Here is a 26869-nt window from a genome sequence, read left to right as displayed (position 1 = left end):
ATTAGTGGACATCACAGGTGATTTCCTACAGAATGTTCAATGGCAAATATGTAGCTAAACCTCTGTTATCTATTTTCTTATGCCAAGTATCACAAACTATTAGAGGCACTGGAATGGGGGCTCTTATGGAGTTATTTTTATATGACCTGTCCCCTTATCTGTGCGTCTAGCTTTCTAATTAAACTGTTAAGTAGGGACTAGAGAGATGGCTCAGAAGTTAAGAGGACCCAGGACCCACATGGTTCACAACCTCTGTAATTCCACATTTCAGGGGATCTAACGTCCTCTTCTGGCCTCTGGGGGCACCAGGCACACATGTGATACACAGACATCCACACAGGCAAAACACCTACCCACATAAAAACTTTTAAATATACATACAACTGAACACACACACACACACAATTAAACTTGCCGTATTTATAATAGAAACCTGCACCAGTACCCACACGAAGTCTGGATTAAATATTAAAATTGTCCTCAGGTTCGACAAAGCAAGGCGCCCACTGAATCCTCTCCCAGTGATGACATAATGAATCCTAACCATAAGGAGCCTGGGGGACAAACTGTTCCGTTTTCAGTACATGAGTCAGTCAGCAGGAACATTTCAGAGTGGCATCACTGTGGCACACAATTGCGAAGGAAGCTGTTCACCACCCCTGCCACCAAGATGAACGATCCTGGGGTAAGAGAAGACCTTTACTGACATATTGACAATGCAGTGAGAGCCCAGTGTCCTTGGAGAGTGTGTTGAGAGCTATTTTCTATGGACCACGGTAATGAAAGGGTTACTACAAAGGGCACAGAGGCCAAGTGCTGGGGAGCCAACCTTCTGGGGTCAGAAGCTCTCTAGTGGTTTGGATGCAAAATGTCCCAGAGGCTTATGAGTTGGTACACATGGTCCCCACTAGGTGGTGCTGTTCCGGGAGGCTGCAGAAGCATCAGGAGGTCTGGTCCAGCTGGAAGAAGAGCGTGGATGAGAAGCGGGGGATTTAGGCTCCAGCCCAGCTACTCTTTCTGCCTAAACTTTGCTTCCTGACTCATGGAGAGATGGGGTGTCCACACGTGTGCCCCCACGACATGAATTCCACCATGTCCTCCCCGCCACGAAGAGCTGCACCCTCTCCACCTGTGTGGTGGTCTGAGTAAGAATGACCCCATAGGTTCATCGAGTTGAATGCTTAGTCAGCAGGAAGTGGCACTAATGGAGAAAGGTTGATCAGGAGATGTGGACTTGCTGGTCCAATGCCCCCCCAAGCCCGGTGTCACTCTCTTCCTAATGCCCGTGGGTTTGGATATAGAACTCTCAGCAACCATGTCTGCCTGCGTGCTGCCACGCTCCCTGCCACGATGGAAGCGGACTAAACTTCTGAAACTATAAGCAAGCTCCAACTAAATGCTTCCTTTTAAAAGAGTTTCTGTGGTCAGGGTGTCTCTTCCCAGCAACAGAACACTGACTAAAACAGAACTCTGACCCAGGCAGAACCTTCCTGCTGTGAGGTGTTTCTGTCAGTATTCTGTCAAAGCAACCAGAAACGGAAAGAACCTAAGTTGTGAGTAGAAGGGTTAGCTCTCGAATCCCAGCCTGATGGCTGAGATGCCAGCATGGGACTGATCCAGACCCCCTGAATGTGGTGTCAGTGAGGAGGCCTCTGCAATCTATGGGGCCTTGGGTAGTAGATCAGTATTTATCCCTGGCATACAAATGGACTTTAGGTGCCCATCCAACAATGAGAGATGCTCTCTCGCCCTGGACTCTTGGGGGAAGGTCTAGGCCCTGCCCTGGATGAAATGACAGACTATGGACACCCCCAAGGAGGGCCTCACCCTCCCTGGGAAGTGAGGGGGTGTTGGAGGGAAGGCATGGGAGGAGGGGAGGGAAAGGGAGAGGGACCTGGGATTGACATGTGAAGCAACTTTGCTTCTAATTTAAATTTAAAAATTAAAAATAGAAATAAAATAAAGAAGTAGTAAGGCATGCCGTTTCCTGCTGCATTGCCAGTCCTGAAGCTGTGCCGTGCGGGCTGAGTCTACTGATGCAGCTAATGTAAGGATTCAGGCATTATGCTCGCCTGCCCCCGTCACTGGCAGAATGAATCAGCAGCCATGGCAGAGGGTTACGCTTCTGTAGCAGCGTCCTCCCTTACTCATTTCAACCCCGCCTTCACAATTCATCTTGTTTAGATTTTTCTTTTAAGCCACAAAAAGACAGCGACATAAGGCAGAGTTGCTTGCATTTCCTGAGACACAATTCCCTCGGAGATTCTCACCAAGGTAGGAGGTCTGGGGGTCCCCCCAGTGTATCGAGTCCCTAAATGACACTTCTGCCTTCAAGCCATACTCTGACCAGTGATATACAGGTAACTTCAAAATGCTGGCATACAGAATTATGTTCAGTAAAATTTCAAACATACATGCATTTGGAATTCCATTCTTGGATGCAGTGAGGGCCTACCCCGTTAGGACTCTGTTTATGTAGCTTTCCTGATCTCCTTTCTTCTCCGTACCCTTGTTCTGTGTGCTGTTCTCTCCCGTGTCCCTGTGACACCAGCCCCCACTTTGGGCCCCGGCACTATGGCAGAACTGCTGGAGGACCTCCCGTGAGATGTGGCTCCACACCAAACTCTCACAAAAGCAGTGTTCCATAGAAACACTTTCCAGTGCGCCAAATGTCACCTTCGCCAGGCCTCTAAAGTCCCCACAACAATCTGCCCCTCACTAGTTGCCCTCCTCCCCTTGTCCAAGCAGGTTCTATGGGTCAACTCAGGGAATCTGTACAATTAAACACCCACCCACTATTCTCATGGCAGGAAGCATGGCGGCATGTCCACAGACATAGTGCTGGAGAGGTATCTGGTTCTGCAGGTAACTCGGGACACACACACACACACACACACACACACACACACACACGTACGTACGCACGCACGCACGCACGCTGGCCCTACTTGAGCATTCACCCCTAGTAACACACTTTCTCCAACAAGGCTACACCTCATAATAGTGCCACTCCCTGTGAACACATGGGGCCATTTTCTCAAGCCACCACAGTACCATTGGACCTATTTCTTATTTATGTAATAGAAATGCATAGGATGATTTATTTCTGCTTGTTTTGTCTTTTCACATAACAAAATAAAAATGATATCACATATATGAGAGGAAATAATTTAAGAGCAAATAATAATCTTCTGTAAAACTCTTGAAATCTGCCACTATAGAACAACATTGATCCCTCAACCCAAACAATCCCATGTCTAGACATAATCGGTTTTATACGCACAGACAAAAATGTTCACTGCAGCACTAAGAGAAACCCTAAGGGAACGGAAACTACCTAAATGACCACTGTAAAATAGTAAGCTCTTCATATACATGATAGAACACTTTGTCCAAACTTAAAATGATTACTATTCAGACAGATGTGATAGCACATGTCTTTAACACTGGCCCAGCACTCAGGAGGCAAAGGCAGGCACATCTCCATGAGTTCAAGGCCAGCTTGCTGTACACGGCAATTTCTAGGCCAGCCAGAACTACCTCTGGCACAAGGACAATGGGCACAAATGGTTTGGGGAGTAATCCCTAGAGTAAGCATGGAGCTTAACCAGTAAGCAGGAGGAGAGGCAGCTAGACTCAGTGGACTGGGTGAAGGGCGTCTATTTCTCTCCCTCTAATACTGCTTAATCCAGAGACTTAAGAGAGTCACGATTGGCCAAATGGATTTCTACGTGTGTGTGTGTGTGTGTGTGTGTGTGTGTGTGTGTGTGTGTGTGTGTGTGTGTGTGTGTAAGGACAGTTGAACACATTATTTGGAATTGTAGTGCTGTATTTTTCAGGACTGCCTTCTAAATTTCTTGCTGTGCATATGACAGTTACACAAAGAGGAAACAGTTGCAGGAAGTATTATGTAACAGTTAATTGACAATGGGCATGGCAGTGCAATCCCTCTTTCAGTATTGAAGTGAAATTGGTTGAATTCAAGGAAGGAAGGTCTGAGGATTGTGGGTTATTGGAGAGAGATGGGCAAAGTGTTTGCTTCTGAGATCCAATTTGCATATGGCTTTTTTTGTTGTTGTTTTTTTTTTTGTTTTTCGAGACACTGTTTCTCTGTATTGTTTTGGAGTCTGTCTCTGCCTCCCAAGTGCTGGGATTAAAGGCATGTGCCACCAACGCCTGCATATGGCATTTTTTAAGGCATCAGTTAAAATGGCCATGGCTTCAGGGTGAGCCTACCAGCTTCTGGCTCTGACAAAAGCATAGCTCGTTGAAGCTTTGATGGTGGGGATGACTTTGGGAGTGCTTGGTGACACCTTGCAGTAGACCTGTGTCTGACACAGAAAACTGGCTGTGGAGAGGGCACCCAGGCAGTGGCGGGAGGGCATGTTAACAGTGTAAGGGAAGACTTGGGGGTGCTGTCTGCCTGCCCACAGTTTTGAAGACTGGAAGAGTAAGTATTGGCCCTCCTCTTTAAGTTGGCGATAGCACGTCGTGGTGGGACAACACGGGAGATGCCTCTTCCTTCAGCTCCCTGACTTGCCTTTGCTACTGAAATGACACCAAGAAATCTGGAACCTCATCACACCTTTTGCTGGTATGTGAGTGAATGCCTGTGTGAGTGTGTGCGCGCATGAGTGTGGAGGCCTGAGACCAATGTCAGGGATCCTCTCACGGGTCGGGGTGTTTCCTGATGACGCAAAGCTGGCTGACCAGCAGGCCTAGGGTTCTTTTCTGCCTCCAGGGTGCTGGTATCACTCATGCACCTCCCTGGCTGGAAAATCAGAGGGCACAGGTACAGCTGACCCGGCACCCTGTGCAATGTGTGCGCCTTCCCTCCCCCCAGAGCATCCTGTCCTAAGTGGATATGCATCTTGTCTGTCTGTGTATACTCCAAGGTTTATTGTCTAAACAGAATCAAATTAGGGAAAAATTGTTCGCATGTAAAAAACAACTATAGGCTTTGTGTTCTTTGAAAAGGACAGGTAGCTTTCAGAGCAGCTCTAGGTGGAGGGTGAGACGGAGAAAACTGACTGACTTGCAAAATCACTTTAGGGGTCATGATACAAGAATCTGGGGACAGTTCTTGGGGGAGTGGCTTCAGACCAAAACCACCGGAAAAGCTATCCACAAACTCACAAAAGAAAGGCCTTGGCCTTACGCCAAAAGTCACAATAAGTGACTTTGAAATGCAGCAATTGCTGGTGGCCCCATCCTGGTAGAAGAGGCCCCCTAACACGCATGGGCCCGCCAGCATGTTCTTTAATGACAAACCCTTCGAGTTTACTGTTTCCTGGGACCTTTCTTCCCTTCTTTTCTCTGTGAAGGACAGAACCATCTAGATGGCTACCCAGATCCTCAAATCCTCCTCCCTCCTGCCGCTGACAATCCCAGTCAAACAGAAACCCACCCATCCAGGGCGTCCCATGTGTCTCTGGCATCTGCTTCCTAGCTTGTTTTCCCCATTCCTTGTTTACATGTGCACCACCATTAGAATTAGCTTAAAAAACAACAAAAAAAACCTTTTAAAAATGTAAACATAACTCTTACACCTACTAAAAACCATCAAAGTTTCCTACTGCCCAAGGGACAAAGCTACAAATTGGTGGCTATGCACATCATAGGAATCCACCAATCGACACGTCAACTTCTTAGTCCCTTTAACACACAGTCACCTCTGCAGCCACAGGGCTGCTTCAGCCTGAACAAAATAGAGGCCTGGCCCTCAGGCTTCTTCCTTACTCAGTCTCTAGGCAACTCCTCAGCACCTGGGTTTCCAAGGCCCTGGGTTCAAGTCCTGACTGCATGAGTGATGCCAGAAAACAATTGACTCTTCTGAGCCTCGGCTTCTTCCAGGCTGACTGGGAGACAGCAGCACCCACCTTCCAGGTTCACAGGGCAAGGAGAGTGAGAACCTCATCAAGAAGGTACCCCGAAAGTGCCTCGTATCCCTGTAAGATGAAACTGTGTCCCCTCCCCCACTGTTGCCATCACACCCCCATTCCTAATCCCCGGTGAGGCTGTATCTGAAGATGGAGCTTTAAGGAAGGAACTGATGTCAAATGGTGTCCTGGGAGCAGCATTCTGATAGCTCTGTGACAGGAGGAGACTGTCCTACTCCTTGTTTTCATTTTGGTGCTCATGGAAAGATGACAAGAGGACTTAGCAAGAAGGTGGCCAGGGAGGGAGCTGTCACCAGATCCCAACCATGCTGGCTTCCTGATCGTACGCCTCTACCCTCCAGGACTGATGGGTAGCAAATCTGCTCTCAAAGTCACCCAGTTATGGCACCCCAAGCTAACTAATACACCACTGTTTCTCTTCTTGTGACATGACTCTATTAGAGTACATGCTGTGTGGGTCTTTGAAGGCGGAGAGTAAGTCTGCTTTACTTTCTTCCCAGGCTGCACCAAGATGATCTTAACAGGCAGTCAATAAATATTTAACTTATAAATAATGCTGACATTTCAATTTTTAAAACTTAGAACCAGATTTCGATTTTTCAAGTGTATGTGTGTGTGTTCTTTAAGGAGGATGTCAATGTCCCCGTGAGTAAAGTGCCCAAGAAGGCAGAGCCCTGAAGCTGGAGTCACAGGCTGCTGTGTGCTTTAAGTGGGAGCTGAGAACCCCACGTGGGTCCTCTGCAGCCAGCGACAGCGGGCACTCTCCCTGCTGAGTCACCAGCGCCCAGGTTTTGAATTGTATGGGATAAATGCTGCCCCCTCCCAGATGTTTATGTAACTATTCCAGGGACACAGTTACATTAAACAGAGGTGCTGGGTTTTTTGTTTGTTTTTATTGCTGAAACCACATCGATCCAGGGCTAATGACCTACATACAGGAATTCTCTAAAAAAAAAAAAAAAAGCTGCTGGGCAGTGGTGGCGCACACCTTTAATCCCAGCACTCGGGAGGCAGAGGCAGGCGGATCTCTGTGAGTCCAAGGCCAGCCTGGTCTACAGAGCGAGTGCCAAGATAGGCTCCAAAGCTACGCAGAAAAACCCCGTCTCGAAAAACAAAACCAAAAACAAAACAAAAGCCGCCTGAAGAGAAAAAAGAACTAAAAGTCTCCTTCTTGACCTAATCATCGTATCTACCTACACCAAATAAAACCACCCAATCCCTTCGTGCTTTCCCAGTTGACAAGAGCAGCCTTGGGGCCAACTATACTAGAACTTAGATACCACTTTATATTTGTTAGGAGTTTCATGAGTTCATAGCTCATTGAGTCCAGTGTCCAAGTTATAAATTGTTAATAACGAAGTATTAAAATGCCCAAATAAACAGTATGCAGAGTGCCTAATATATGTAAGGATTAAAGCAATTTGGAAATATCAATTTGTACTTTTACCTAATTACATAATTAAACATTTTAGCTGACATGCCTAAACATCACTCACTGACCACCAGGAGGTTTTCCTAATACAGAAAGAATCCATAAATCCACAAGCCTGGGACTGTGTGGTACACAGGATAGGATCCCTGTTTAAAACACATGTAAATTACTAATTACCAGCAGTGACTGGACATTAGGCAAAGCCCAGAGGACACAGTAAGCAGAGTCAGGGCTGTGGATCACAGGGACAGTCAACAGTCTGTGGTTACTGTGTTAGAGACAACAGTCTTACCTCACACATGTCCCGGTTTCCTTTGTTGTTACTGGGACAAAACACCCTGACAAAGCCACAGGAAAAGAAATTTATTTGCTCATAATTCTATATTACATGTCATCACTGTAGGGAAATCAAAGGCATCAGAAACTTGACACAACGGTTACATCCCATCCAGAATCAATCAAGGGGGAAATGGATGCAGGCATGTGATGGTGGATGTCCTTCTGTATGTATGTTTTTCTTATTGGTTGATGAATAAAACGCTGTTTGGCCAATAGAGGCAGGAAGATAGGTGGGACTAAGAGACGAGGAGAATTCTGGGAAAGAGAGGCCGTGGGGAGGACACCATGTAGATGCCAAAGGAATAGGCATTCTCCAGTAAGCCAAGACCATGTGGAAATACATAGATTTATAGAAATGGGTTAATAATTAAGACAGAGATAGCCAGTAAGAAGCCCTAGCCATTAGCCAACAATTTTTGTAACAAATGTAGCATCCATGTGTTCATTTGGGGCTGAAGTGGCAGGACCTGATGGGACAAAAATAAAAATCTAGCAATGGGGGAGTGGGTGTGGGGAGGTGTCCTGGAACTCACTGTCTAAACCAGGCTGGTCTTGAAATCAGAGATCCGCCTGCCTCCTGAGTGCTGGGCTAAAGGCGTGCGCCACCACGACCAGCAAGAAAAGGGTATTCTTCTCAACGAACGGGTGTAAAGGCCAGAGGTTAACTCAGACACTAACCTCCTCGTTCTTTTCAGAAAAGTCTTTCCTTGTACTGGGACCCACGAAGCCAGGCTGGATGGCCACTGAAGGGCAGGAATACTGCTGTCTCTAGACCTCCCAGCATTGGGACTACAGCACAGCACAGAGCACCGCACACAGCTGCCAGGAATCAAACTGAGGTTTTCACGATGGCACGATTGCAAGTGTTTTTTTTTTTTGAAATCTGTGTATTTCTTAAAATTGGAGTATTTAGGTGTTTCACCACACTTTCTTTAAAAGTTGTGATTCTCCTAAAACTTAAACATAGAATCGTGATATGATCTAGTGATTCCACTACAGTGAGGGCTGAAGCTGACCTTTGTACACCTGTGTTTGAAGGAACATCTTACAAAAGACAGTAGTGAGAGTCAACTGAGTATCCATCAGGGGAGAATCCATAAAACGTGACGTATGTGTACAAGGGAATATTATTCAAGTTTAAAACAGAACATGATTTTCACATGCTAAGGGAACTTTTGTCATTATGCTAAAAAAGTCACAAATCCCACATGTGCACGTATATATAATGTATAAGATATATAAATATATTTATATATAAATTTTACATATGAATTAAAATCTAAATTCTTTGAATGACGGGAAACATGTTGCATTTCTGAGTTTGGCTTATACTAATATATAAGGATTTCTGCTTCTGTCTGTTCTACTGCAAGTATCACGGTTTCATTTTTCTTTATGGCTGAATTAAACTCCAGAGTATATTAACAGCATCTTTTCTCTCTCCATTTATTTCTTGACCGACATCTAGGCTGCCCCAGTTCGTGGCTGTCATGGATAGTGCTGAAATGAATGTGGGCGGGCAAGTATCTATGTGGTAGAACTTAGAGGCCTTTAGGTACAGCCTAGCAATGGTCATATGGTTGCTGCATTTTTAATTTTTAAAGACAACTTCATATTTCCAAAGTGGCGATTGCAAGTGGTTTACCCATCATGCCATCTTCCCAGCCCAGCAGCGAGCACTTAGTAACCACTCACCCTCTTCGCTGTCACAACCTACAAGCCTGTCTAACTTTCAGGTCCTCTCAAGTTTTGCTTATTTGTGTTCAATTATTGCTATATCCTGGTGGTCAGTGAGAGTTGCTGCTACATTCTGAAAACAGTTCTAGAGATTAAATAGCCAATATTTATTTTCCCTAATGTCATTAACATGTATCAAATGCGTTCCAAATACATTAGTCCTGGTTCTTGTTTCTTCTCTCCCTCAGACATGCATGTCAGTCATTTCCACTCAGTGCCACAAGCACGGAGGTGGCACTGCTAAGTATCTTGCAAAGGTGACATCCAAGCACATTTGTCAACCAACTGCAGGCCTTCCGCCCTATCTCCCAACCAGAACTTTCCAAAAAGCAATGCAGTTGTTGCTGGGAAGATAGCTCAGTGGTAACTGCACAGGATGCTTTTCCAGAGGGCTTGTGTTGGATATACAACACCCACATGTTAGCTCACAACTATCCATAACTTCAGCACTCGGGGATCTGATGCCTTCTGTTGGCCTCCACAGGCACAGGGCATGCATGTGGTGCACATTCATATAGGAAGATAAAACACCCATATGAACAAAATAATAAAATAAAAATAAAATTTTTAAAAAGCAACAAAACTGACCAAGGTATTTTCATCTTTAAGATACAAAATGTTTCCTTTATTATTTGTGGCAATAACTACAATTTGTAATAATGCTTTTATAATTTGAAATATTCATCTATTGATGTGAGCAATCCAATTACTAATTCACTTTAAAAAACTCAGACCTTTTGGAGATCCCTCCCTCCCTCTCTCCCTCCCTCCCTCTCTTCCTCCCCCCCTTTCCCTGTCTATTTCAGGCATGTGTGCACACAGTTCAAAGTGAAGCTACATACTGCGTGACAAACCTCAGTAAATTAGTTCCCTGAGATAAAGTCTGCGCTGTGGAGCTGTGTGTCACCCATGCAAACAGCCACACTTTCCCTGGGGAGCATTTCAGTAGAGCTGGGTCATGGAAATTCCATTTGCGTTTACTTCATTATTCTGAAGATTCCTCCCAGCCATAATCTCCCAGAACTTAAGAGCTCTGTGATAAGTTTTTGTTGTTTTTGAAACTTAAAATTCTTCTATTCAGAGGACAGTCCCCAGTTTCACTAAATTCTCTCAAAGGCTCAGGCCAGGGCCAAGATGTGAGAGGGACTGTGTGACTGTGCCTCCTTTCTGCTGGTTTAGCAGTGGTAACTTTTACAGAACAAGGAAGACCTCTAAGGTGACATCTCTGCAGTCCCGACTTCAGCTGAGCTGCTTGAGACACCACGCCTGCTCCTGCGGTCGCCCTTCTCTCGTTTTCCCGTTTTACTCTTCTGCATTATTTCAAGGCGGTGATGTGTAGCTCACTCTGTAATCTCCAAAATCCTAGCTAATGAGGGTGTCACCAATCATCAACATAGAAATAACAACAACAACAACAACAAAGCTATTTGGATCACATAGGTGGTTGACAGCTGAAGCGAATGGCATCGTGGATGTCATTGTAGATGTAAATGACACTCTTTTCTGAGCAATTAAACTGATGTGACACTAACTATACTGTGGGTCTGTCTCCACTACAGCTCAGGAGTCTGGAGCCTACCCCACCAGCCTGGGCCTGATGAACCAGGAGAGTGACATCTGTAGGACAGGGGAGCCTCAAGTGCTCGTCTTTACATTCCAGAGATTTCCCTGACAAAGCATAACTTGAGATTTTGCAATTCACTGCTCAAAACAAGGGATGGAAAACAAGTCACTCAAGCCTTTCATGGTGACTCATCCTGTTGGGAACCACCCTCAAGAGGCCACAGGGTCAACTGCTTTTTAAGGAGCCTCTATCATTTAGCAAATTCAAGAATGCAAAATGGTACGTGTGGTACTCCCAAATCATGTTGGAATTGTACTAAACAGCTTTATTAATGGTGAGACCAAAGGATAAGAATCTGAGAATCTCAGTGTCCTTGACAACTGGTTATCTTATGGTGAGTAACTGACGTGAAGAGAAGCCCAGGGGATGTGGCCCAGAGGTGAGGCAGGAAAGGGCAGACCGATGACAAACAGCAAGTTGTCACTCACTGGGGGGAGAAGTCTCAGGCCCAGATACAGACTTTTCTAGAAGAGCTCCTCCCAGCGATGAATCTGATGAGCAAGGGCACCCACAAGAACAGGCTGGGCCAACGCGACTAATGTCGCATTGCAGTGACAGCAGGTGCTCTGTAATATGGGGGCCCTGTTGGTTGCTTCTAAACACAAGGAGGACACAGAGTCACCACAAGGCATCCTGTCCTATTTCCCATGAGGAAATGGTCCTTCGGGCTATGTAACCTTAGACAACTGTGCCCTCCTTTCTGGAGTTGTGGGTGTTCAAGATTTAAAAACATGTTTTTCATTTGTATAACAGATGTAGTTAAGAAGCTCACTGGATTCCTGAAGGATACAGATGAGTCAGCACCCTGCAGTTCCAAGCTAAGAAGACTTGGTATTTAATAATGAGAAGAGGCCCCGGGCCCCACAGCTCAGTTCTGCATTGGGTAAGACAAAAGGAAGGTCCCTGATGGCTCTGAATGTACACAGTATGGGAAGGAGAACTGCGGGTGACAATGCTTCCAGAAACTCCTTGGGACCTACAAGCAGCATGTGTGTCACTAGGAAAAACTGGTGCTTCAGATGAGTAACTGTGAGACTCAACCTGGGGGTTCCTCATCCACCACAGAAATTTGAACCTGTGGCCACAGACACAAAGGAGGAGCTGCACCCTCCACCAGCTCACAGGGCCTCAGCTTCAGCTTGGGCAGACTCCCTCCCCTCCTCCACAGCCCACCCCCACCCCTGCTGCAGGCTCTAGTGGGAAGACCAAAAGCCAGATGGATTCGCAGATGAAAAGGCCCATTCTGAACCTCCCTGTCCCAGTGTTTCTCTGGAGGGCATTTCAGAAACTCAGTGTGACAGGACCCAGGATGCAAGCCATAGTGCAGGGTGTGAGCTCTTGGCACTCTGTCCCAAACTGTCACTTTAGCGTCTCCGAAAACTGTGAAGATACAAAACTGCTTCAGTTTACCTCTACTTACATAGCAATAGTTAGGACGTCCCGGTACCCAGGGAGACTAGCTCCAGGCCCTCACACTCCAAGCACTCAGCATCTACAGCTAACCCATGAGCATCCTCCATACCTCTGCATCATCTAGACCACCTATAATCCTAGAAATGTCTAATAGCAAGCCAACACGTTTGTTTCTCAGCACAGTACCTGATGCATAACAAATTCAAATTTTATTTTTTAGATATTTCTGTAATTCTTTCTTTCAGGTATTTTCAATCCCTGTTTGGCTCAGCTCTTGGCTGTAGAAACTATGGATGCAATAAAGCAGCTGTATTCGGTGCAACATTCAAAGATACGCTTTGTCAAGGTTTGACCCTGAAATTGGAAAACTGTGTTCCCAGCTTGTGGTTTTGGATGGCCACATCACAGCACCACTAACCTACACTTACTTGTATCACATGCTAGAATTTAGACAGTATATTATAATCCCCTTTCGATGTATCAACATCCCATAAATTACTGAAATCATGAAATACTGGATAGCAACTAGTGCAATTATTCAATTTGCTTGATTTTATGTCAAGCTCTTAAGTGTTTACATCAGTTTGTTGTTAAAAAGAAATTTGGGAATTAGTTGTTTTTAACAAGACTTTAAAAATTTTTTTAAAATCATGTGTACATGCGCATGTGTCTGCGTGTGGGAGCACCCACGTGAATGCAGGTATCCAGGCTAGACCGGTGTTGGGACCCTGGAGATGGAGTTATGGGTGGCTCTGAGTCACTGGATATGGGTTCTGGGAACTGATGCACTCCTAACCATTGAGCCATCTCTCTAGCCCCTGGTTCTTAATTTTTAACTTTACTTGGAGACTGACGCTGCCCAACTCCTCTGCAAACCCTTTGCAATTCACCATCTAACCCTGAATGCCTAGTAAAGGCTTCCATAGTCTTGACTGAAAGTGGGATCTCAAGAAACAAACTGTTTGCCAAGACACTGGGCCAGTGTATATCCCATGTTCTTAAACGGGAACTTAATTATTTTGACACTTCCCGGACAAAGGCAGCCTGGCCCGGCCAGGATTCTCCTGTTAGGGTCACAGCCCTTTTCTCTTAACGCAGGTGATGCGCTGCAACTTCCTTTCTGTTAAAGCACACAGTCCTTTCACTCTCTACCGTCTTCTGTTACATCTAGATTTGTTCACTACTTACAGCTACAGTGTCTACTGCATATTCTCCTGGTGACAGCAGGCTGAGTGCATGTGATTTGAATTATGAATTTGTTTTTTATACTATGGGACAGCTCACCTGCACCCAATCTCATCTTCAGACCATAAAGGGGGAACCACAAACTGCCTGCCATCCAAAGAGGGCACGGCTGTGACGCCATCAAGAGTCACGGCTCCAGAAAGCTCCCCAGCGAGGCTGGCCTTGTCACAGCCCGGCCACTCAAAGAGCTCTTGTCCCCAGCATCCCACCCCCTGGGCCAGATGCAGGTGACACTCACAGCTCCTAAGAAACTGGGAGAGAGACCCTCGCTGGTACTGTGTGTCCATGGTGGCTCTCCAACCCTGCTCAGCCCAGGGCAGGCTGGGCTGCACCAAGAGGAAAGAATTGATGGAAGATTCTAGACAGTAGTTACACTCCCTGTTTATAGGAGGTAAAAATAAAAATTTTAGGGTTGTCTGCAGTACTTCAAATTGGGTCAGGAGGCATGCTAATGGCATGTCAGGAATGGGGGGCCCGGGGCACCTAAGACACTGTGCCTTGGCCAGTAAAGGGAGCCTGCTTTTATTTACTTAAATTTTAGTGTGTGTGTGTGTGTGTGTGTGTGTGTGTGTGTGTGTGAGAGAGAGAGAGAGAGAGAGAGAGCACACACATGTACACCATGGTGTTTGTAGAGGTCTGAGGACAACTTTGTGGCATTGGGCTGGTTTGTGCTACCTCGATGACCTCCTCTGGCTGTGGCTGTTTTCCAGGATTTACTCATGTATTCAAAAGATAAAAACGTGCATCCACTGATCTCTGGCAACTTTTGAGTGAGGCTGTTGTCTTCTCTATCTTAATGTCTGTGTTTCTTGTATTTTTGGTTGTGATCCTAGCCTCTAATGGCAGAGCCATCTCTCCAGCCCATGCCTGTGCTTCTCAGCACGTCCCAAGCACAGTGTTACTGGAATGAATGAGCGATCTGGCTGTTGTGAGGCTCCCAGCCTCCATCTGTAATGGAAGACATAGACATAATCCCACCTCTCCTTTCCCCAGCTCAGATGTTATGCCACCTGCACGGAGTCTTTATAAGAAGCTACTAGGCCGGGCAGTGGTGGCACATGCCTTTAATCCCAGCACTCGGGAAGCAGAGGCAGGCGGATCTCTGTGAGTTCAAGACTAGCCTGGTCTACAGAGCTATTTCCAGGACAGCCTCCAAAACAATACAGAGAAACCCTGTCTAGTAAAAAAAAAAAAAAAGTTACTAAGCATAACAGACCAACCGAGACGTAAGATGTTTATAGAGTCCTTAGGGAGGGCCAGGAAGAGGCTTGCCAGGGGAATGAGAACTCTTAACCTCAGGCAGGACCTGTGTGCACAGGAAGCCTCTCCAACCGAAGCCCTCCCTACAGACAGGAGACGAGGATGGGAATGCAACACGGTGAAGGATTGAGGACAGGGCCAGAGAGATGGTTCCATAGGTTGGAGGGGCTTGCTGCCAAGCCTGACGTCCTGAGTTCAATCCCAGGGACCCACAAAATGAAATGAGAGAACCAACTCCCGCAGATAAATACCTCCAACCTTTGACATACACAGACACACACAGGCTCGCACATGTGTTTAGATATATAAAGGTAAGGATGGAAGCCAAAGGGGCACGAGAAAGTCCACAATAGGCTGGACAATGCCGACTACTCTAGGGAGTGGTAAAGAGACACAGGGCATCTCACACCAGCCAGGTGGTTTGGTGAGGAGTTTCTGGGTAGCAGAGAGAGGTTCACATGCTGCCTAGAGAACTCACCCTGCACAATGGGGTTGAGTGCATTCTCTTCTGAAACTTGTATAGGAAAAGCAGAGGTCATGTCTAGTAGTCACTCGCAGACTCTGGGACCAGACGTGCCCCAGAACACTTAGTGCTACGTGACCTTAGCAGTTCACGCAGTGTCACTATGCTTCTCCTTTAGTCTGTTCAAGGGAAATACCTGACGCATTCTCCACTGAGAGCATGGTTATGTGAAGAGTAAAATCCCCAAAGAACCGGGCATGCGGCCCGGGACTCAGCGAGCAGCAGCCAGCAGCTACCTGGTTTCTGATGTGTACTGGGGTAGGGTGGGAGCCCCTCAGTTAGTGGTTTTACTGGTGCTGCAGCTTGGGACAAGAGCCAGCAAGGGCTGATGTGTCTCTGAAGATGTGAGAAAAGGCATGAGTTAGCTAGGGCCCTGGGAAGGAAGAGCATGTCGGTACACACAGGGGCTCTGGGGATGCACCCTGGCATCCCAATGGTCTGGGAACGTCTCGGAAGGGTCTTTCTTGTACGCGTACCTGTGAGCACTGTGTATCTGGAAACTCTTCGACGAAAGAGAAGAGATGGAGACAGAAACCTTAGAGGGGAGGAACGTTGGCAAAATGCCAACCAATCTGACGAAAGGAGACAAGGTCTTCTCAGTCTGCACACTGCTGTCAGGGGGTCACGGCTGACGCTCCTCACCCAGCAGCTTTACGGATGACTCTGCAAACTATGCCTTCATTCCTCCTGCTCACAAAGCATTTCACAGAGGCTGATTCAATGTTGACTTGAAACGGGTACCATATTCGTGAATTCAGGTTCCAGGAATACAGTAAGTGCTGAAAGAGGTACCGTAGCCCCCTCTCATCTTCGAGAGACACAGTTCAAGATTCACAGTGGATGTCTGAAGCATGGACAGTACTCAAACTTCCGGATGCCATTTCTCCTTCTTCACACATTACAGGGATGATGGAGTTTGGTTTGTAAATTGCACACAGTAAGAGGTTAACAATGAAATAAAACAACTAATAACAAGGTATTATAATAAATTATTATAAATTCGTGAGTTGGCCAGATGTGGTGACACACACCCATAATCCCAGGACTTAGAGGCTGTGGCAGGAGTTTGAAGCCAGCCTGGACTACAGTGAGACGCTGTTTCAAAAAACTAAAATGAAATAAAATAAAAATGTATGGGTTGTTTATTTCTAGAACATTCCATGTAAGAGTTTCAAACTGTGGTTGACTGTAAGTAACCAGAAACTACGAAAAGTGAAACCACAGTGAACAGCGTGAGGCAGAGACCAGTTCCTCCCCACCCCTGCCTACCCCCTCTCAGAGTGAGCTAGTGCTAGATGGAGTTTTGAAACCGAGGTAAATTCATGTGGCCCACACAGCCATCAGCTTCCTGTGTTTCTCCAGGGCTTTCTTTTCCTTGAGGCCTGTGCATTAACCCCTTCAACATCTCACTGCTGTTGTTAAGTAAAGATCGGGTAAGAAAATGATAGGTATGTAAACCTCAAGCAGCCTGTGAAAGGTAGAAACACGTAAGATCTACAAGTGGTTTCTGTGTAACTAGAAAAGATGGAGAGATGGTTCGGCAGTTAAGTACTGTTTGTGCTGAAGACCCAAGTTCAGTTCCAAGCACCCTGTAAGGCAGCACATAACGGCCTACAACCCCAGTTCTAGAGTATCTGATGCCCTCTGCTGGCTGGGTACCTGCATTCACATGTGCATATATGCACTCTCACATACATACAATTAAAAAGTAAAATGGACCTTAAAAACAGAATAGAAGACCCTCCATGGTCCAATATTATTTCTCTCTTGTTTTCTTAGCCTCACACAGTTTTTCTCCACGGCTTAGAGGAAAACTGTCATCTAATTGAAGTCACTATCAGTGACTCAGCACACACAGACTTTCTGGAGGCGCACTCTTAGCGTTGATCCTGCACAAATGTGCATGTGTGTGTACACACACATATGTGCGAATGCACACATGCCACAACCTAAGGTTTTGTGGAGGTGGGGGTGGTTTTGAAGGGGTGCTGCTCACTTCCTCTATTCTGTACCATTATTCTATGGGCAACTGCAATTTTTAAAAGAATCCCACTTCAGCTAAATGGAAGGAATATTTAATCGGGCCTCTCCCTGAATTGCAACAGGTAGAAAGAACTCAAGACCAGCCTTTTGGCAGTCACGCCACTGAGGGAGGGGTCAGGATAATCAACAGATGAAGTCACCAGCCTTTCTACCAGTTCCCTCAAACCATTTTTACTCTCAGTTCTCAATTTTTCTTGAATTTCTGCATCCACGGATTTATCCACAGACTCCAACAGCAAAGCTGAGCTACCCTACTACCCCTGGGCACCCATGACATCATCTCAGCTTCTGCCTTTCAGGGATGTGACATGGTGTGGAGTTGGGAAGAAGCTTGGGCCCTCCAGCCTGACATCCTCACCTTGAAATTTCCCAAGGATGTCCATTGTTTGGACCTGGGCTAGCTTTCCGGTCTCTGTCATAGCTACCTATTGCTGAAACTGTGACGCACACACAGATACAGGCCAGAGGTGATCAAATGAGTGTGGCTGTGTCCCAATAAAACTTTATTTGCATAGAGACAGCAGGCAGGAATTGGCTGGTAGTCATACCTTCCAGTGCCCTGAATGATACCAAACCATCTCTGCAACAACAGTTCTAGTTCCACAGTCAGCATGTCCTCAAAAGGCAGACATCAGAACATGACTCCATAACACGTTACATGACTGTGCTGAGCAGTTTAGGATCTGTACACGCATTACACACATTGGCGCGCACACACTACATTATTTACCACAAATTTTTCTTTCTTTTGCTCTTAATACTTTTTGGCATTTTAAAATTTGAAATGGAAAAGAAAAACAAAATTCATAATTTTACCTACTTTTTTTTCCTCTATCAAATCCTTACTTGTTTGTGCATATTTATCATTGGTGCATGTTCAAAGGTCAACATACATGTTATTTGTGCACATTTATCATGGGTGGATGTTTAATGGCCAATACACCCTTTATTTGTCAGGCTTGGGATTGAACACAGAATTCTATGCATTCTCAGCATATTTTTTAATATGCTTATTCTCTCAGTAACATCCACGGCCAGAAACTGGTAGCAACGCTGCCAGAGTGAGACCTCAGATGTCAGAAAAGATGTCGAGAGATGGGCGGGTGTAGCTCAGCTGGTAGGACATGTGCCTAGCATGCAGGTGACCCTGAATTGACTCCCAGTACCACATAAAGTGGACATGGTGGGGGGCATGCCTGTCACCTCACCACTCAGGAGCCAGAGTGATATATAAAAGTTCAGTTTCATTCTCTGTTACATAGCAAGTTTGAAGCTAGCCTGGGCTCCATGAAACTCTGCCCTCCCCCCCCAAAAAAGGATGACGAGAGAGAAAGCAGGGGATGTAATGGCAGCCATTGGGAAGGAAAAAGGCTAAATTTTATGGGAAAGGAACTACAAAGTTCACTGGAGCTCCACATGTCTCTGGTCATCCTCGGGGCTTCCTGTCTGCCCTCTTCCCCTACCAGCCCTCTGACTGAAAATTGACCATGTGACATCAGGACAGAAGAAGGGAACAGGGAGTTGACACCTAACAGCAAAACAACCCTAAGGAAAAGCACCAATCCCCAGGCAACGCGCACCACCCAGAGGAGAGAAAAGCAGAAAAGGCATCCACTTAACATCAGCTGCTACTCAGCACACGGCAGCTTCGACGGCTGTGTCTGCCCTACTTGGTTCCCACCAACTCCTCTCCCAGCCCAGCTTAAACCACACCGCCTCTCACATCCTTCTTTTCATGCCCCCCCCCCCAGCTCCTCTCTTCACCAGCGGCACTCCGCATGAACTCGGGCAGCATTTCCTCTGCAGAATGTCCTCTCGTTGGCTCAGCACTGTTCACGTCTGCTCCTGCACACTACGCTGACCTGTGAGTGCGACCTGCTGAGGTCCAGGTGCAGCCAAGGCTGAGACGCTCCTGCACCTCACCAAGTTTGTCTCATCACCAGCCCCAAGGTTTGAGTGTGGGTCACGTGACCATTGCACTGAGCTCTGGGGACAGGAGCATCATGAACTTGCAAGCATGGCCTTGGGCACAAAGAGAAACAGTCCTGAGGGGTTAGCAGCAGTCCTTACTATAACAAAATGCCTGACACACACGGAGCACTTACACAGAGATTCTTCTGAAGCTCCATGGTATGGAGGGTCACAGAACATGATCAGTTCACACATGTAAGGGGGCAGCCAGTGGTCCCTGAGGGCTGCTTACACAGGAGCAAAGAATCACGTGATGGGGAGAGAGAAGGGGTGCAGGTAGGGCCAGGCTTACTCCTTTTGTGACAGATGTCTAAGAACTATCAGTGACCTAAGAACCTCCGACTAGGTCCCACCTCCTAAAGATACCCCCTTCCAAAAGAGCCCAGGCTTTAGCCACCTCCCAAAGGTCCCCCTTCCAATAGAGTCCAGGGTTTAGTCATCTCCCAAAGGTCTCCCCTTCCAATAGAGCCCAGGCTTTAGTTACCTCTCAAAGGTTCCTCCTTCCAATAGAGCCCAGGCTTTAGCCACCTCCCAAAGGTCCCCCCTTCCAATAGAGCCCAGGCTTTAGTCATCTCTCAAAGGTCTCCCCTTCCAATAGAGCCCAGAGTTTAGTCATCTCCCAAAGGTCCCCCCTTCCAATAGAGCCCAGAGTTTAGCACTTCCCAAAGGGTCCATCTCCTCCCATAGTCAGGCCTTTAACTTCAATAGACCAGAGAGACACAACCCACATTCACACCATAGCACAAACCTGTCCTGGTGCCTGGCAGTGGCTGAGCACCAATTAATCACAGGCAGCTTGTCACTGCACAGGCACTGCCATCTGCAGTAGGTGCAGCAGTGAGCAGTGTTGGCATCTCAGAGGAAGGTGTCTACTGTGCAGATAATTCTAATCCTCGTGGAAGAACATTTGTGCTGTTCCATCCAGAACAGCTTTCACTGTAAGCAGTTTCTACAAGTGACCATTGCTACCTATTGATGAAACTACTCAGCTCCTCAATGGGGCATGGGAAAATGACCTTCTTAAAACAAACAAACAAAAATTACTTTAATGCTACATAGACAGTGGTTCTTTGTTCATCCGAAGGAGAGGGGAGTAGGTCACTGTTAGAAGCCAATAAAAAGGAAACAGCTGGTGCTGCGGGGATCTTTGATAGCTCTGTGAAGCTCCAAGACTGCGGTAATAAAATTAACCTTGGATCAGGGGATGGAGTCAGCGACTAGTTGACAAGAGCTATCCATAGGGAGGATGGAGGACCCGGGGGGCTAGATGGAGAGGGGCACAGGAAGTAGTAGGGAGGGACTTAGAGAGCCACTGTCCTTTTTGGTCTGGGGTGTGTAGAGAGATGCTTGCTGTGTCTCTGGGAAAAGGGAAAGTCAGTTGGCTGCTCCTCTACCACCTTGTTGATCTATTAGGTGTCCACCCCGTTATCTGACTCCTGAGTCTTGATTGGTAATAGAACAACTTAGATTAAAATGGCAGCTAGGAATCTGGTTCCTATGGCTAAGCTAAGCTAGAAGTGACACTCAAACACTGGTCACAAAGTCAATGCTGAGTTTCCAGCAGGCCATTCACTGCTGGAATGAAGAGAAAAGTTCCCTCAAGCATCATATGACTGTCAAATGTGGTACATGAAGTGAGCGTCGCAGAGAAGAACTAGTTACTGTCAAGCTGCCTCAGAACGCGGGGCGTTCTGCCTTGTGCTGAAATAGTGGTGGCAGTGTATGCGTTCACTGCATGCACACATGGCATATGGGGTAACTAGCTGTACCTGCATGTACACATGACGTATGAGGTAACTAGCTGTAACTGCAGGCACACATGGCATATGGGGTAACTAGCTGCACCTGCATGTACACATGACGTATGAGGTAACTAGCTGTACCTGCATGTACACATGACGTATGAGGTAACTAGCTGTAACTGTATGCACACATGGCATACGAGGACCTAGCTGTAACTGCATGTACATACACACAGCGTACGAGGTAACTAGCTGTACCTGCATGTACACATGACATATGAGGTAACTGGCTGTAACTGCATGCACACATGGAGTATGAGGTAACTAGCTGTAGCTGCAGGCACACACACATGGCGTATGAGGTAACTAGCTGTAACTAACTGCATGCACAAATGGCGTACGGGGTAACTAGCTGTAGCTGCAGGCACATATGGAGTACGAGGTAACTAGCTGTAACTGCAGGCACACATGACATACGAGGACCTAGCTGTAACTGCAGGCACACATGGTGTCAGGCTCCCCAGATTCTTGTTTTTGTCTGTCTCCTGTATCCCAGGATAATCTCCTGTTCTCTAGGTAACCTCAAACTTCCCATCGTGATGCTCAGCCTTTATTCCAGAGTGCTGGGATTCTAGGCATGCACCACCACGCCCAGTTCAAGTGGTGTGGAAGCTTAGGAATTGGATCCAAGAGTTCTAGCACAGTAGGCAAGAACCCAACCAGTGAGCTACACCCTGTCCCCAGCTCTCTTCCTGTTATGTTTAACCTTCAGTCACACTGTGCTATGGGTACCGCTATCACTACCTTCATTTTAATAATAAAGCAACCACAGCAGGGCAGAGCTATACTGGAGCCCGAGCCACTGATGCCAGTCTCTGAACATCCTTCCATTCAGCCATGCTCCGCAGCTCATGGCTGAGAAGCAGCATGTGCTGGAGGTGGGAGGAACACGAGGTCTTTCCGCATCCCTACACCACAGATGGAGCGAGGGAAAGCCGATAGGATAATGCTGTCCGTCATTCTGCTTCTCTCCCTCCATCCCAGTACTGGGAATTAAGGTCCAGGGAAGACTGCGAACATCTCACAAATTTACCAATGGAGAAAGAATGGTGAAACCCAAGTCTCGATTTGAACCATGGTGACAGACCCAGTCAATGCCAAGAGTCTCAGGCCCTCACTGCCTGCCACACTAGCACTGACAATGAGGGAGTGCGGCTTGGGCTTGGGCTTGGCAAAAAATACAGGTATCACAATGTTTTTGTTTTTTCTTCCTTATTCCCAGTTCCCACTGGAAAACACAGGACACAGCTATACATTTCCTGGTCTCCTTCAATATAGAAAATTCCATTCAAGATGCATCTCTCTGCTGTTAGCAGAGCCCCAGACCTCTGCTGACATCCCACGAAACTGGTCAGTGGTTCTCACACTTCCTAAAGCTGACACCCTTTAACATAGTTCCTCATGTTGTGGTGACCCCCAATCATAAACCTATTTTTGATGCTACTTTATAATTGCAATTTTGCTACATAGTATTGTAAATATTTTTGGAGATAGAGGCTTGTCAAAGGGGTCATGGCCCACAAGATGACAGCCAATGGGATAAATAAAGAGGTTCCTACTTTCAGTGTGACAGTAACATTACTGCTTGGACTATATAGTGAATTCCAGGCTACATACATAGTGAAACTCTGTTTCAAAAAAAATTTGTTTTTAAATTCAAACAAACCTACAAGCAATTGATAATGCAGAACTAATAACTTTTAAAAATCCTCCATCAAAAGCAGGGCAGTGGTGATGACACCTTTAGTCCCAGTGCTTGGGAGGCAGAGGCAGGTATATCTCTGTGAGTTTGAGACCAGCCTGGTCTACAGAGCTAGTGCCAGGACAGGCTCCAAAACTACACAGAGAAACCGTCTCAAAAAAACAAAAAACAAAAACAAAACAAAAAATCCTCCATCAAAGCCTTTGCTGAAACTCAGCTCAAATCAAACTTGTGTGTATATGAGTATGTGTGTGTGTCAGTGTGTGAGAGACAGTGTGTGTGTGTGTGTGAGAGAGAGAGAGTGTGTGTGTGTGTGAGAAAGTATGTGTTTCTGTGTTAAATAAGGCATTCGAAGAAAGTTAAAATGTTTTCATTTTCAGACCCACCTGGGTGAGAAGGAGCTGACTTAAAAGTAACCCTTCACCCGGGCGGTGGTGGCGCACGCCTTTAATCCCAGCACTCGGGAGACAGAGGCAGGCGGATCTCTGTGAGTTCGAGGCCAGGCTGGACCGACAGCCTCCAAAACAATACAGAGAAACCCTGTCTCGTAAAACAAAACAAAACAAACAAACAAAAAAAGTAACCCTTCAGTAGAGCCAGAAAGGCATGAGATGCAAGCCTGTAATCCCTAGCACTGGAGAGGCTGAAACAGGAGGAACAAGGCTAGCCTGAGCTACAAATCATAGACTGTCTCAAACCCAAAACAACAAAGTAAACCGGGTTTAGTGAAAAGTTCCTAGCTGCAAGATAACTGCTATGCTGTTTTGAGAGCAGTCGCTGGGCTTGGTGGAAACCGCCATTCTTTGAAGTCTAAGCATTTCTCATTTGCTCAATTCTCCATCACAACTACGCTGCGATTCGCTAATTTCAACCTAAACTACAGGCTTCAAGAAACTATGAGGCAGACGCCCTTAAACATGTTCCTCGGCTGCTAGGCATCCGATTGCTTGGCCACATTCACTGGGTAAACCAGCTGGCTTCCTGAAGCAGAACACCTGAATGTTTTAGGTTCCCAATGAAACTAAGGTTCCTTCCACAACAGCAAATTTTTCAAAGACAAACAAAATTTAACGAACACACGTGTTTTCCTTTCCATTCTTCCGTATTCCCTCTTTCTTCTTACTAGAGAAATTCTTAATAAATCCCCTCTCTTGAAAGACATCAGTAACTCATTTCGAAGGCTGAGGTTTTGGAAGGATAGGCAGAGACAGATCAGAGTTTGGGCTGAAATTTGTAAGTTCCTGCACAGCGACACGACACTGTTTTTAATAACAAAAGCACTGGGAATGCCCAAGAATACAAAGCAGAGCGCCGTACAAGGACCCAGCAAGGGTGCAGCAGGCTGTGCTCGGGTCACAAAGGCTGCCCAGGCAGCACGCGAGCCAGAGTCTCAACCCTGCAAGAGCCAGGCTCCTTGCTGCCTCGGATGCATCAGTCTCCTAAGCCAATGTGCGGTGGGGGACCAGGCGACAGCTTGAAAGCAGCTGAGAAACACTGGGCACTCCTAGGAGGGCAGAAAGTGAGCAGGGACTGCGGTGTTGGGGAGAAAAGGGACAACGCAGCGGGGGATGGGGTGGGGAGGAGGCGCAGGGCAAAGGCTGCAGATAAAGCCCTGGGAGGCGAAGGGGGGCAGGGAAGAGAGCAGCCTCAGGTCGCGAGGTGACCACCCGGTGCGCGCAGCCAGGGCAGTGAGTCGGGAGAGCGGTGTCACCTGTATTGTTTGAAAAGCTGATCCGACTCCCTGAAGCCGTTGTTGAGCAGCATGTTGATGCCAGCCAGGGCCAGCTCCGCGTCCTGCAGGGGCGCCGCCGCGGCCGCCGCGGCCGGTTCGCCTTCGTCCCTCCGCCGCGGCCGCTGCTGCTCCGAGCCGGCCATGGGCGCACGAGGCTCCGCGCGGGCCGAGGCGAGGTGCGGGAGGCGGCTGCAGCGGCCCGCGCTCCCCGAGCCCCGCTCCGACCTGCCAGGAGCCGAGCACAGCAGCCGGCAGGGGGCGGGGAGGGACGCGGAGGCGGAGCCGCCGCCCGGCTGCGGCGCGGGGAACGTGGGCGCCGGGCCGCCCCCACCCGCCGCCCAGGATTACTCAGCAGCAGGCTCGCGGCCACCCCAGCCGTTTCGGGTGTCTGCGCCCGCTTCGATCCAGCCGCTCCCGAGCCGCCTCCGCTTCCTGCAGCCCCTCCAGGCCCCGGAACCGGCCCCAGCGGCCCCCGGGCTAGTGCCCAGGCTGCTGACACCCACGCGAGGCCCCAAGGCCCAATCCTGCCGGGGATAGGATGAACCCGGGACGCACTGGGAGGGCCGGGGAGCCTGGCTCGGAGTCAGAAAACTCCTGGTCCGCTGCGACAGAGCGCGGCAGGGCACCCAGATGGCTTTGGCTGGAGCTGTAAGAGTCAGAACCCTTGGGAGTCCAGCGCCCGTCACCCCCAACTTCGTCCCGACCCGGGCCGCCCACTAGGCCCAAGGCAGCCAATCCCCGAGCAGGTGGGCGGTGGGGGCGTGGCTTCCAGCACCTGGACCACTTGCTGGGGCCCACCACTAAGAGAGCCCAGGAGACACAAGGGTCCCTGTGCCACATGGCTAAATATTTGAAAGTATTAGGAAGTAAGCTGCTAAGGTGTGTTCTCTTAGCGCCCTGACGACTATACTTCCATGCCAGTCAAACAGAAAAGCTGTGGTTTTTATGTAAGCAAATGTCAGCAAAATGCCAAAGGTGATAATTTAATCAGAGTTGCAGAGTCTCACTTCAACTGGTGAGCTGGTGGCGTCTGCGTGCACCATTTAGACACAAAAAAAAGGAATCGGTTTATGGGTTTTAAAAAATGCTATCTCCTTTACTTTAGCACTTCAAAAATATTGTTACAACTAAGATGATTTTAATGCCAGATGGACTATGTTCCCTGCCTTAGAGTTTATTCACTTCAAACAGAAGAAACTTCCCTGCTGCATGGCTTTTAAAGAGCAAGGCCATTCATACCGAGATTAAACATTGCCCCGAATATAACATCCAACATTATAGTGAGTGTAATAGAAATTATCACACGAACATGCAGTAATTAAACTCGCCATGCACGCTAGTTTCACCGTTGCTTGTATCACTCTTTACGAGATCATTTAACTCCATATCTCATTTTCATCCATGAAATCGAAGAGTAGCGCCAGCTGCTGTCATCTCTCACAGGATCTCACTGTGTACTCAGGCTGGCCTGGAATCCTGAGCTCAGTCACCCTTCCTAGCCTCCCAACCAGGCACATGCCTTAAATCTAACTATTCTGTACAAATGTTGTAATATCAAGCTAATTCTTTGCTTGAGACACTGACCTTGAACTCACTGCAATCCTCCTGCCTCAGTCTCTGGGATGCTGGAATTACAGTATAAGATACCATGCCTGGCTAACTAACTATTGACTAACAACTGTAACAAGAAATTTGAATACTAAAATTAAAAAAAAGAATGTGTCTCTGCCTGGAAATGATCTCATGTAATTTAGGAATCATGGCATTCATGCTAAGAAGGACATTACAAATTGACACTGTAATTTTTTTTAATCCAAGTACTCTTGGATAAGCTTTGTCACTGGCCTTAATGGCATTCAGACTGTAACCTTGTTTTTCTAGGGTACTGTAATGATTATTTCTTCAGGTCTTGAATGGCATCCTTGATAAGGATGGGTGCTGAGGGCTACGTACTCTACTGAGTGGAGATAAGATCCTAAGTGACATAGGGCCAGGGTCTCTTTAATAAATCCATGCATAGACACATTTTGGTAGGCAAGCCATCAGGAAGTCTTCGGAGCCATACTAATAACTGCCCACTAAATCCACATGAGACCCCTGGTCTCACAGCATCTGTTGCATTCCGCGCCACCAGCCTAGTCGAGGC

The 26869-nt window shown here is 47.2% G+C and overlaps 1 protein-coding gene across 1 annotated transcript in view; it reads right to left on the bottom strand.

Annotated features, from left to right (window-relative positions):
* Window positions 1-25396, bottom strand: part of Ttc39c (tetratricopeptide repeat domain 39C) — an 84803-nt gene extending 59407 nt beyond the window's left edge. The window contains exon 1 of the mRNA XM_040757847.1: window positions 24703-25396. Coding sequence (XP_040613781.1) covers window positions 24703-24866 — 164 coding nt within the window. The 5' untranslated portion in view covers window positions 24867-25396. The remainder of the gene's footprint in view (window positions 1-24702) is intronic.
* Between the last annotated feature and the right edge of the window lie 1473 nt (window positions 25397-26869).

Source organism: Mesocricetus auratus, unplaced genomic scaffold (assembly GCF_017639785.1).
Source record: "Mesocricetus auratus isolate SY011 unplaced genomic scaffold, BCM_Maur_2.0 Super-Scaffold_100015, whole genome shotgun sequence".
Classification (NCBI taxonomy): Eukaryota; Metazoa; Chordata; class Mammalia; order Rodentia; family Cricetidae; genus Mesocricetus; species Mesocricetus auratus.
This window is presented reverse-complemented; position numbering and strand designations above follow the sequence as displayed.